This window comes from Schistocerca gregaria, chromosome 2, assembly GCF_023897955.1.
Source record: "Schistocerca gregaria isolate iqSchGreg1 chromosome 2, iqSchGreg1.2, whole genome shotgun sequence".
NCBI classification, from domain to species: Eukaryota; Metazoa; Arthropoda; class Insecta; order Orthoptera; family Acrididae; genus Schistocerca; species Schistocerca gregaria.
In genome coordinates, this window is record NC_064921.1 from 302,107,948 (window position 1) to 302,121,781 (window position 13,834).

The 13,834-nt window shown below is 40.2% G+C and overlaps 1 protein-coding gene across 12 annotated transcripts in view; it reads right to left on the minus strand.

Moving 5' to 3' along the window:
• LOC126336925 (transmembrane protein KIAA1109 homolog) overlaps positions 1–13,834 on the minus strand; it is a 468,521-nt gene that overhangs the window by 134,691 nt on the left and 319,996 nt on the right. For all 12 annotated transcript variants that reach the window (XM_050001082.1, XM_050001080.1, XM_050001090.1 and 9 more), the window contains 4 exons: positions 11,899–12,099; positions 10,496–10,642; positions 10,299–10,407; positions 4,522–4,643 (listed from right to left, as the gene is read on the minus strand). In XM_050001082.1, the coding sequence (XP_049857039.1) occupies positions 4,522–4,643; positions 10,299–10,407; positions 10,496–10,642; positions 11,899–12,099 (579 nt within the window). The remainder of the gene's footprint in view (positions 1–4,521; positions 4,644–10,298; positions 10,408–10,495; positions 10,643–11,898; positions 12,100–13,834) is intronic.

Sequence of the window (13,834 nt, forward strand, 5' to 3'; positions counted from 1 at the left end):
AGTCTTGGAGAAGTGATGGTGATGTAGGTTTGTGGGGAGATCAGCTTCGAGGTCATCAGCAGCAATACAAGTTCCCAATCTTTCCTGGCTGGGAATCAAACCTGCGACCCCATGATCCAGAGGTAGCAACGCTAGCTTGGAGAAGTAATTGGTACGATTCCCATTTTTTATTGATCAGTCCCCCCTCCTCACCAATCAATCTTGGCCATTCTTATCAATGCAAGCTGAATTTTCTGTCAGTTAGTTTCATTCCTTATTATGGAATTCTGTGGCAATTGATTCATGGAAGTTTAAAAGTGTTGGATATTTGTTTGTTTATTTTTTATTTATGAGTTGGAACATTCAGTTTTAGTTTAGCATCCTTAGAGAATGGAGCTCCATTGGGATGCTAAAGGCAAGAGTGGTATTCATGTAGTTATTCACTTTTTGTATGTGTAAGCACTGATGTGGCTGAATTTCATCAGCAACAGATGGAAGTCTGTGGAGTGTCATGCATGGAAGTCAAAAACATTTGTAAGTGAGGTGCAGAGTGTTTACAGTTGATCATAGTGACATTAATGATGAACGAACAGGGTGCATACGTGGACAAGGAGAGAGAGAGAGAGAGAGAGAGAGAAGAGAGAAAAAAAAAAAAAAAAAAAAAAAAAAAAAAAAAAAAAAAAAAATCCTGGATTTTTTCCCGTTTAAAAATACAGGGTGAAAATACACTTTTTCTGTGTTTAAGTGGCACACACATCATGTGTTTTGGAAAGATCTTCTATGTGCCGCAACATGTACTTTCATATTACGAAAGTATGCATTAGAGTTCCACGAAACACAACATGTTACTTTCCGCAGCATTGAAATCGCGTTGTGATGTGGTTTTCTAAGCCAATGATAGAGCTATGATCTTGTCAGCTGATGATAGCAGATCTTCAGAGCATAGGATACGTGATATAGTCAGCTAATAGCAACATCACTGTTAAGAAGCACAAACACACAAACAGAAAAAGTTAATGTACTGTAGCTAGAGGAAAAGTTAAGTTTTTACATATAATATTGGCCTTTTGCATATGTTTTACTTTAAGATATCTCACACAAATGCGCCAGTAAAATTTTAAATAACGTTTTAAATGTCTGGTCTTTTGGGTTCAAGATTCTTCTAGGTGTCTGGTCTTCAAAGTGTTAAGCTTTAAATGAGAACCAAACACTCTGTGATTTAAGAAAATCAGAGGACATTCTCGCACGTAACATAATCCACCTTGTATAAACTGAAATTTACTTTGAAAGTAATGTTCTTCAAATCACCATTTGCAATATTTCCCCACAACCTGTTAGAATTCATTTCACCAACTGTCAGAGCGCACCAGAAAACGGGTGTTACTGCACGTGCGCAACTAAGACGACTTTAGAAGCGTGTTTGTTCGTACATATATAGCATTAAGAGATCATACATAGCATTAAGAGAGCTTACATTATGTCATAAACGAAACAGGACAGCCGATGATACTCCAAGGACAACAGAATTTTATAATCATACTAAAGTGTGTAATTCAGCTTAAAGTGCACCTTCATAAGTCCAGATTCACAAAGATGTAGGTCCCAACCTGATATTAATCTTTTCAGTCTGGTTTTTGGGATACAAATTTTCTTGGGGGTACCAGTACTGTATTATCTCATGTTTGTTTCTCTATTATGGCATAATGCCATGTGTGCCAGATGATGAAAACATGCATTTGAAATTCAGCAAACAGTTAAAACTAGCCAATGGTGTGGAATGAAATACTTCGTGAAATAAATTAACTGCCTCTGAGAGAAAGATAAATAAATGGCAAATTTCTTGAGCAAATCGACAGAAATAACTTCACTGTTTAGTAAGACGATTAATGCTTGACTGTCAAAAATGTGTTAATAAAATAAAACTAACAACATATTTTAGCCTTCCGTAATTATGTGAATGTATTTCAATTCACTTGACAGCTCCCAGCAACAGGATTCTAGAATGAGATTTTCACTCTGCAGGAGAGTGTGTGCTGATATCAAACTTCCTGGCAGACTAAAACTGTGTGCCCGACCGAGACTCGAACTCAGGACCATTGCCTTTCACGGGCAAGTGCTCTACCATCTGAGCTATGCCCGGTCTCACAGCCTTACTTCTGCCAGTATCTCGTCTCCTACCTTCCAAACTTTACAGAAGCTCTCCTGCAAACCTTTGCAGAACTAGCACTGCTGAAAGAAAGGATATTGCGGAGACATGGCTTAGCCACAGCGCAGGCGAGCTTCTGTAAAGTTTGGAAGGTAGGAGACGAGATACTGGCAGAAGTAAGGCTGAGAGACAGGATGTGAGTCGTGCTTCAGTAGCTCAGATGGTAGAGCACTTGCCCGCAAAAGGCAAAGGTCCCGAGTTTGAGTCTCGGTTGGGCACATAGTTTTAATCTGACAAGAAGTTTCAAAAGGATTCTATTTTGTTTTCATTTGACCTGAGAGCTGTAAACAAAGGGGAAACAGCAAAATCACTAAAAGTAAAAACTGGTCACATGGAAACTACTCCCCCTCCCCACTACATCTCAGACTTCTCTGCGCATGGGCGCATCACATAAATTTTTCTGGTTAGTGTCTGGCTGCTTGTTGCTACTGCTCATACGTGTCTCAACTCTGCATGCACATGAGCCTGCTGGTAACTGTTGAAGCAAACCTAATGTGAACACTTGTGATGTCACACTCATCAGAAGCAGTTTGTTGTTATGAAGAATTGCATAGTCTTCACTCTAAAGCCTTTGACACGTTTTGCTTTTGGCAGACGCTTATGTGCGAACTGTGTTTCATTGCTGTAAATGGCACATTTCCTTTACAGCTTTACTTGTAATTTTTTTCTCTTGTTTAAGTTTTATTTTGATTTTTTTGTCTCTTTATGTTTTATTGCCACAGTATTGTTCTGCAGTGATGGGATACAGCAAAATTCTTTGTCAGAGTATCAGTTCTTACCAGTCAAGACAGCAAAAATTCAACTGAAACCTAAAACAAGCATCATTCAAAGAATTTTAAAGGAAAACGTGCAATATCGAAAGGTGCGTGAAAAATGAGCATCATGAATGCGGAAGGAAGACCAAAAACAGCAACAAGCTGATTATTCCCTTAGATTTCTTCACCACTATGCACATGACAAGAACAACTTTATGTCCTTGGTTGTCATGGCTAAAGAAAACTGGGCATCCCACTTTACACCTGAGATCAAACAAGTGGCAGCATTCCTCTTCACCCAAGCCACAATAATTCAAACGCAGCCTGCCAGTAACATCTCAACAACTGCCCTTCGCCACACACCATCGGGTGGCTTGATGATTATGGATGTAGATGTAGAACTGTGGTGTGGAATCAGAAAGCGGTATTATTAGTTGTCTTTATGCCTGCTGGGATCACAATAAACACTGAAAAGAATTGTGAAACACTAAACAAACTCAGCCAGGCAATTAATTTCCATTAAAATGCTGTGAATGGTGCTTCAGGAAATCTCAGGAACTAAAATATAGAGCTCCTCCAGAGTAATCAGCCAATCTTCACCCATGGTTAGCTCAAACTTCACGATTGTTGACCAAGGGCATACACATTCTCCTTGACTATGCTCATCAACATGTCACCTATCAAACCATCACTCTCTTGCAAAAGTATGAATGCAACATCACCACCAACCCAACCCATAGTCTGGAATTGGCAACAGAGATAGCAAGTATTTAGAAAAAAAAAAAATAGATAAGTGCTCAATGTTGAAAATGTTATAAATGTACTGGAAAATAATTTTTTGTATTTCTACAAAAATAGGAGCTCTTGCATTTGGGATTAACCTTGGATTTTCAGTAAAAACCTTTAACCTTAGTTCTTTATCATCAGCTGTGTATCTTCTCTGCCATTTTATGTTCTGTAGTCCTAAGATTCTCAGTGTATTTTCCTAATTATTGCATATTTGCTGTTCTCAATTCTTGTCACCTTTCATTAGTATTACTTTTATAAGTAGGAATTCTAGCTCAGAAAAATGCTCAAAACATTTCACCTAATATTTTCAAATAAGTCTGATAAGGAGCACTGTCAATGTGATTTAAAAGAATGTTTTACACATTTTTTAAAAATCTTTTAGTCAGTTTGTTTACGGTTTATTTTCTGAGTGCTCCTTTTGACTTTTCTCTTAATTTAATGGACTCACAATTAACTGTCGCATAATTCCTCACTTCTGGATGTGTAGACACTATCAGAAGTAATGTAAAACATTAATATAACTCAAAACATTTCCTTATATTGCTCCAATTGATGGTTTATTTAATGTAATGTAATGTACTGTCACTCATACCATCTTTCTAAGTGCGCCATTTCTACTGTTATCATCTCCCGCAACCCATATCGTTAGTTTCAACCTACCTCTTTTCAACAGACTCTTTGCCTGGATGTAGGATAATCACAATTAACCAATCCTTGTAAAATTCACCTCATGTCCTTATGTATAGCTGCACAAAATGATGTACATAACTTTAAAATAGCCAATATAAATACCTTCATAAAAACTTTCTGCACAAAAACAAGATGATTCAACAGGTCTGTTGTTAGTGAATGCTCAAATTCCCCAATTGCTGCAACAGCACTTAAATAGCTGCCTTGCCTCAGGACAACGCCATCTGTAAGTGAAAGATAAAAAACTATTAATTCATATAATTTTCCCTTTGCATGTATTTTCTATCATATTTTATATGATGAATGTAATTATAACCTATTCAGATAAGTTAAACAAAGTGTGTAAAGTGATCAAACTCTTATTTCACAGGGAATTTTAATCACAGGTGAAGTGTGTATAACCACAGCAAAGAATCAATATAAAATATGGTGTCCATGTATATTTTAACAGGAAAGCTTCTGTTATTAATATCATGTTCGATCCACAGCATGCCACAACGAAAAGACAGTGTGCCTAGTCTGTATATACTGTCATGTAACCACAATAAAGTCCAAATCTGTATGCAAATCTGAAATCAGGATCAGCAATGAACACACAGCACTGAAAACATGTGTATTGTGAACAGCTATGTACAGACAGAACACATCGCATATTCCAGTATATGCGAACATTAAATTTCTAGATAATTCCAGAAATGATAAATCCTAATGAGAAAATAACTGCTGATAATTGGGTTGACCCACAGCATTCTACCACTGATGCTAACCACTAAGCAAAATTCCATGTAGCACAGTTCACGGCATTGCACCTTCTCTTAGACAAACAGTGACCCACTGTTTCAGCAGTTCTCATTGGAGCTAGTGATGTGGGCAGGGCAAATGCCCAGTGAGCAGGACATTCATAAATGGGCATTGTCCTGGGAATTTCCTGAAAGCAGTTTTAAATGCCAAAAGCTGGAGACTTTTTATATAAAAAAAGGATTTTTAAAGCTTTTACTGCTAGACTGTATAATTCACAAGTTAAAATACGGGAGGGGATGATACTCCCAGCACTAAAAGTTAGTAAATATTTACACTTAAGGCTACGTATATCTTTTACTGCCTTTACTACTAAGAATGAAAGGAAAGAAGGGAGAAATATGTTGTTTAACTTGCACTTTAACTAGCTGTTTCAAAGAAGGGCACATGTTGCTCTCTCTCTCTCTCTCCCTCTCTCTCTCTCTCTCTCTCTCTCTCTCTCTCTCTCTCACACACACACACACACACACACACACACACACACACACACACACACACACTGCTGAACAGCTGTGTAGTGACAAGCCAGGGAAAAAACAACTTTACAATCTGTGTCAAATCTCTGAATATTATTAAAGAATGATATTGATAAGAATACTATTACTGAATGTATTAAACAGTAGTATTTCTTGGTGATAATTGTATTTTTAAATGTTAAACTGTTTTCAGTGAAAACCAAGAAAAAATGCTTTACTGTAAGATGTAGTGACATTTGAGGCAGACTACAGTTTTCTATTCTGCTCCTTTTCTTATTTACTTTCGTATGACTGCACTGTTATGTAGATAAAATGAGGTCAACAACAACAAAAAAGAAAAAAAAACACTTAATAACAAAATATCAATGCCCATATGCAATTCCTAGATAATTGGAAATTCTTAGAATCATGGAACACAAATTGGTAGTAAGTAAAAATACTGCCTATACACTACCTACTTAATATAAACTATACTTTATTTCAAAAATTATTTTTAAATTTGAGTTGTTCTCTTTTTTTTAATTATGTACTACCCCAAGAATTGACCTCATTCAAGATGTAAAAAGTTACCTTTATATCAAATTAATAGCTTTCCTCTAACTCTCAAGTGGCTTTTTCAACATGGTTATCCAATCACTACTGAAGTAGCGTTGTAAAATACCTTTTCCCATAAAAAAGTCAGCTTAAATTATTTTTATAAGCATCACTTATCGATACACCCCCACTGCCTCCAAACCACCTCCTGTTAACTTTCCAGAATTTCTTAACCTCGAACCTTTCCTCAACATCATTCCCCAAATCCCTTAACATGCAAACTAACCTTACATCTGCAGAAAGAACCGCAGTCCACCATCTAAAAACAGATCCCGACCTGCTGACAAAGGCTCCACCGCCGTTGTTTTGAACCACAAGGATTATGTAGCAGAAGGATTCTGTCAGCTGTCAGATACTTCCACCACAAACCATGCCACAGTTATCCCATTCCAGTAATCCAGCAGGATCTCCAGTCACTACTCAAATCCTTACCCATCCCAGAACATCTCCCCTAAGTCAATCTCTCTACTTACTCCTACCACTCCCCACACTCCCACCTTTTACATGTTTCCTGAAGTCCATAAACCCAACTACCCAGGACGCCTCATTGTGGCCGGTTACTGTGCCCCCATTGAGAGAATCTCTGCTCTCATAGACCAACACCTTCAACCTATTACCCGGAACCTATCCTACATAAAAGATACCAACCATTTCCTCGACCGACTCTCCACAGTTCCTGTACCTTTACAGCATGGCGCCCTGCTCGTCACTATTGATGCCACCTCCCTGTACACTAACATTCCTAATGCCCATGGCCTTACTGCTACCAAACACTACCGTTCCAGACGCCCTATGGATTCCAAACCAACAACCTCCTTCCTAGTCTCCATGACCAACTATATCCTCACCCACATGAACAATTGCTTCTCCTTTGAAGGCGTTACCTACAAACAAATCCGCGGAATGGCTATGGGCACCTGCATGACACCATCCTATGCTAACCTATTCATGGGCAATCTAAGAGGAATCCTTCCTAAAAACCCAGAATCCTAAACCCCTCACCTGGTTCAGATTCATGAATGACATCTTTGCTATCTGGATTGAAGGCAAGGACACCTTATTCACATTCACATTCACATTCCTCCAGAACCTCAACAACTTCTCCCCCATTTGCTTCACCTGGTCCTACTCAACCCAACAAGCCATCTTCCTAGACATTGACCTTCACCTCAGAGATGGCTACTTCAGTACCTCCGTCCATATCAAACCTACTAACCACCAGCAATATCTCCTCTTAGACAGCTGCCACCCAATCCATAACAAGAAGCCCCTTCCGTACAGCCTAGCCACCCCTGATTGTCGCATCTGCAGTGACAAGCAGTCCCTTTCAAAATATACTGAGGGTCTCACTGATCCCATCCTCGTACAAAAACAAATCTCCCGTGTCTTATCTTTCCAGTGTCCCACCAAAGTCCCGCAGTCGGGCCACATCGGAGCATTCCCCTCGTAACTCAGTACCATTCGGGACTGGAGCAACTGAATTACATTCTCTGCCAGGGTTTCGATTACCTCTCGTCATGCCCTGAAATGAGAAATGTCCTGCCCACTATCCTTCCCACCCCTCCTACCATGGTATTCTGCCATCCACCGAACCTACACAATATACTCACCCATTCTTACACTACCCCTGCTCCCAAACCTCATGGCTCATACCCCTGCCATAGACCTAGATGCAAGACCTGTCCCATACATCCTCCTACCACCACCTACTCCAGTTCGGTCACTAACATTACCTATCCCATCAAAGGCAGGGCTACCTGTGAAACCAGTCATGTGATTTACAAGCTAAGCTGCAACCTCTGTGCTGCATTCTGTGTAGGTTTGACAACCAACAAGCTGTCTGTCCACCTGAATGGCTACCAGAAAACTGTAGCCAAAAAACAAGTGGAGCACCCTGTTGCTGAACACGCTGCCAAACATATCCCTCATCTCAATGACTGCTTCACAGCCTGTGCCACATGGATCCTTCCCACCAATACCAGCTTTTCTGAATTGCGCAGGTGGGAACTTTCCTTGCAATACATCCTACGTTCCTGTAGCCCTACTGGCCTCAACCTTCATTACCACTGTCCTTATCCATCCAGCCTCCTCCCTGTTCCCAATCCAGCACTACACAGCCATCATTTCACCACCACATGCAGTCTTTTAATTTCTTTTATTTCTCTCCTTTCCGCTACTTACCCCATCCACCCTCCACACCTTCTCTTCTGCCCTCCATCTAAATTGCAACACTTCACTGTCCGCCACTCCCACCATACTAACCATACTATCCCTCTCCCTCCCCGCCACAGCCTCCTCCTTATCCCCACCCAGTCGCCATTCCCATCATGCACTGGTGCTGTGTTTTGTTGTGCCTATCACGACTCAGCATCTTTGCTACATGGTGAGTAGCAACTTTCCTTCCTGGTATTGTTACATTCCATCCTGGATTTTCCATGGTTTGACTTCTACGATACTGCTGTTTTCATACCATTGGTGGCAAATATTCTCATGCATAATAGTACTTTGTCACACACATTAAATTTTGCTATCTGAAGATAAAAATCAAGAAACAAGAAGATGGCTGTTCAGTTTTCTGGCCAAATATCAGTGACAGATAAAAATAATATCAGGATACATCACTGATACACTGTCGGATAAAAATACAACACCCTCAAGAACTGTGGTCAGTGGCAACCAGAGTGTAATATGTGCATACTGAGGGGCTGTAGTGATAGTGATTCATTTGTCACAGTCACCTGTGATCAGATGGTGCTCAGGAGGCCTGTCAGTGCGTCCTCTGTTTGGACTCTACAGGAAGTAGCTGTGCTGAGTTTTGAGATGAACAGTACGTGCAACATTCATTCTAGGGCACAACTGCACCCTATTGATAAATACATCATCCTGTTGAACAACTTCAGCCATCTGTACAGGGACACACTGTGGTCCTTCGAGAAGCTGGATGGATGTATCTACAGATTGCTGCATCTGTTGGGTACAATGTATTGATGGTATGACGCTGCTTTCAACAGTGGTCTGTAAAACATTCTCAGAACTGTTCTGGATGTCTGTCAAGACCAGCACATTGTGTGAGCAGTGGAAACACACCAGTTATCATCCAGTGGAGAAATCTAGGCATGTGTTGCACCTGCTGGGCAATCAGGGACCATTGGGTACCATCTGCTTGCAGCAAGATCAAAATCCTGTGTGCCTCTGGCCACACAACTACTGAGGTCTGGACACCACCAAACATGGCTACTCTGGTGTTGTGAAAGAGTTGACTGGATAATGCAATAGTGCCTCATTGTTTTCAGTGATGAGAAAAGTCTTGTCTGTATGTGAGAGTTGGATACACATATGTACAGCATAGACCTGGCGAACAGCCTATTTCAAAGTGCATTCACTCATGATACACAGGCCCCATCCCAGGATTCTTGGTTTGTCAGAGTATGGGGAGAGGGGAGAAGCATCAGCCATTTATTTGACAGGAAGGTGATGCAACTGAACATGTATGGAACATGATGAAGCAAGAATTAATGCCAAATTGCAACAAACGGTGCAAGATGCTTGGGACAATCTACAGCACAATGCCATTTGGCAGCTTTATGATTTAATTTCTTAGACTTTCCCGGCGATTTGATGACATCTCATGGAAATCGGGTTTTCTGCCGGATATCAGTGTCTTCCAAACATGATATTTCGACGTCATTACTTGACGTCTTCATCAGGTGTTCCCTGAGACTGGCTGCTTGCTGGACCGGGTCGCATATTTATGCCTGCCTGGTGCCTGGTGTTATGTTTGCCGTTCCCTAGTCGGTCCGCGCACGTGTGTTTCATTTGGTCTGAATTTGTTATCATATGCTCCTGCAATGATAAAATACCTGTCACCTCTCTTGTCAATAAAATAACTTGGTCCTTGAGGGTGTTGCATTTTTTTTCCAGCAGTGTATGTAGTTAACTGGAAAACTGTAAGAGATATGTAATGTGTTAGTGAAATTGACAGTACTGTTAGGATATGGGAAGGAAAATTACCTGCAAACTGTGCCTCCCCAGAGTTGTTACCATCTTGCACATATTCGGCTGAGACATGAACCTTTGGCAGTTCAATACTTGCTTCTGATGGAAGATTAGCCTCTGTTACCTGAAAAGATGAATGGAACACACATAATATCGGGCTGTGTAACAAAAATTAAACACAATGAAATAATCTCTCAAAACGTAAAACCAACCTGGAGTTTGGTAGTGAAACTTAAGGTGTGATGTGGAAGATCTACAGTGAATTTTGCTTTGCTTCCTGTAATACCTGTGCTATTAACTCGATCCATCTTATACTGGGCTTGCAGTGATGGCAACAAGGCAGCAGTAATACTCAAACTCTACAACAAAACACAGACACACATTTTACATAACATACAAGCAAATATGATCCACATTAATAAACAATCTGACAAATACAGCATTTGTAGATGTAAGGGTCAGTTATTGCACTTTCTGTATAACTGTTTACTTCACAGTCAATGTGGTGTAAGACACACAAATATGTGCCTTATATCACATAAATATTGCATATTAATGATGATGTAAATAAAATAGAAAGAAACTTCCACATGGGAAAAATATATTAAAAACAAAGATTCAAAGATTCCCGCTTGGTAAGTCTTGAAATATTGCATATTGTGTGTCATACATTGAAAAAGAGTCTGGAAAGCTACATTTCCATGTGATTATTCTGAAGAAGATTATAGTTTTATTTATAAAATGTAATAACAAATTGGGAATAGGAAAAATAGGGGGTTTGCTATCAAGTGAGACTAACTTTTTTCTGTTTTCATCTAGAACTTAGTATCTTATACCCTCCTTATGAAGCTGCATAATATTCGTTATTTTCTATCTGCATAACTGCTGTGTCATAATATGCACAGATGCTTCTTCATTTTCTAAATACTGGAAGAAATGTAAATTTAAAAATTCTATATCATTAATAACTTCAACATTAAGTGGAATGGTGGCTATCATTTTCACAGCTGCTGTCCTACATTGTCTTTACTATCACAGAATACAATATGAACCCAGCAATGGGGCTGGCATAAGCAGTGTGTTGTTGGAGAAATCAATGAAACAGAATCAGCAAGTTTCTGATGGGTCAATGAATAGTAAAGATTTATATTGTGCACCATTATAAAAGCTATTAGATATTATATACAAAATAATAATTTTTTAATAATTAGTAAAGCATCTGTTCTGAATTAACACACCACAAAATTAAGTTTTTAGCAACACTGACACCTAGGATTTTAATTGGATTTGAACTGAGGCGGAAAGGCGCAAGAAGCAATATTGTCTTGGTCTTTTACTTAAGGAGTAACAGGGTCTCCAAAATGTAACTGCAATAAAGGAAGACAGGAAAAAACTTATATTTTCTAGTTGGCAGAACACGTAGGTATGTGAAAAGTGACTTAAATGCTACCTTTCAAACAAATGTTTCTTCTGCTAGGTGAACAAAACCCTGCTTTCAAAAGATAGCATTTACATCACCATTTATGTGCACTTATGTCAACCACTGCTGCTGCAAGGTAAGTAGCAGCTCTGTATGAAAATCTTGTCATGAGATATGAATATGCTGTATAATCACCTGTAGCACAATAGAAAATTGCATCACAAGAGGCTGCAACAAACTGGACTCTGTCTGGCTCTTATATGAGGGTGGCTGCTGAGCTGTAGCCTGCCATGTGGTGTGCATGTGCCGTGGGGAATGCTGGTTTATGCAGTCAGGTTCATCCACTCCTGCTGTTCCCCGGCTTATACGACTAGAAGTTCTTGTCACACGCAACTCCTGTAAGGTTATATGAGGAAATTCATATAAAACGATGCCTACTATCACAATATAACTACTTAACAGCACTGAAAATGATGGTTAATGCAAGTTCACAAATACTCTACAGGTATCACATGAAGTGCAGCAAAAATGATAAGTACAGACTATGCTAAAATAGATAAGAGGAATATGTGCACCACAACAAATGGTTCGGAGTAAGCACGGAAAATCACTTAAGATGGAAAGGGGAGAGTGTTCACACATGTATGTGGATCAAAAGAGACAAACATGATACTTTACATAGCACAAACAGTTAACAAACACAAAAATATTAACATGTAAAGAGAAGCAAGAAAGAATGAAATAAGAAACTAAAAATGAGCTAAAAAGGAAAAGGAAGATAATATTTCAATCAAAACAACTTTATGATTGACTTTCAGCAAGTCGAGTGGTAGGGGCCAGATGACAGCCAATTGCAGATATCTCTCAGATCATGTTTGCTTGCTGTGTTACTTGTTTTATAAGTACATACACAGCTTTGTCAAGTATGGGTTGCTGCATACCAACAATCTGCAGTGTGATAACATGAAAACTTAAGTAGGGGAAGAGTAAACGTAGTAGTAGTAGTAGTAGTAGTAGTAGTAGTAGAGAGAGAGAGAGAGAGAGAGAGAGAGAGTGTGTGTGTGTGTGTGTGTGTGTGTGTGTGTGTGTGTGTGTGTGTGTGTGTCGATGGGGGTGCTTGCATATGGGGGAGGGAGAGAGACAGAGAGAGAGAGAGAGAGAGAGAGAGAGAGAGAGAGAGAGAGAGAGAGAGAGAGAGAGAGAGAGGGGGGGGGGGGAAGTGAGGGGGGGGGGAAGTGAGTGGGGAGGAAGGGGGGGGGAGGAAAACATAGAGAAGGACTAGCAGACAGAGATAAGAAAATGTTGTATCCAATGATTCCCCCATAATATTTTCTACATTTTAATATTTCTAAATTTTTAATAACCTCGAGGCAAAGCATGTATATGTATACACTCATCAGCCAGAACACTATAGCCATCTACCTAATAGCTGGTACGTCCACCTTTGGTATGAACAACAGTGGCTATACGTCGTGGCAAGGAAGCAATGACACCTTGGTAAGTTGTTGGAGGGAGATGGCCACATTTGCACACGCAAGTCACCTAATCCTCCAGGGCAGGCGGAAGGGGGAAGGGGGAAGGGGAAGGGGGAAGGGGAAGGGGAAGGAGAAGGGGAGGGGGAGGGGAGATGAGCTCGTCGCCATGTTCAATCACATCTCAGATGTGTTCAATCCGGTTCAGATCTGGAAAGCTGGGGGAGGGGGGGCAGAATATCAATTGGAACTTGCCACTGTGTTCTTCAAACCACTCCATCACACTCCTCGTCTCGTTACGTGACACACCATCTTGTTGAAAAATGCCACTGCCATTGGGAAACATGATCTTCATGATGGGGTGTATCTGGTCTACAACCAGTGTACGATATACCTTGGTCATCACTGTGCCTTGCAAGAACTCCACTTGACCCATGGATCCCCACATGAATGTTCCACAGAGCATAATTGAGCTGCCAGCAGCTTGTCTTCACACCACAGTACAAGTGTCAAGGTGCTGGTCCCCTGGAAGATGATGGATCCGTGCCCTCCCACTGGCATGATGAAGAAGATATAGGGATTCCTCAGACCTCGGAATGCTAAGCCACTGCATCAACATTCCCATTTCAGTTGTAGTTGTCAATGTTATGGAATTAACA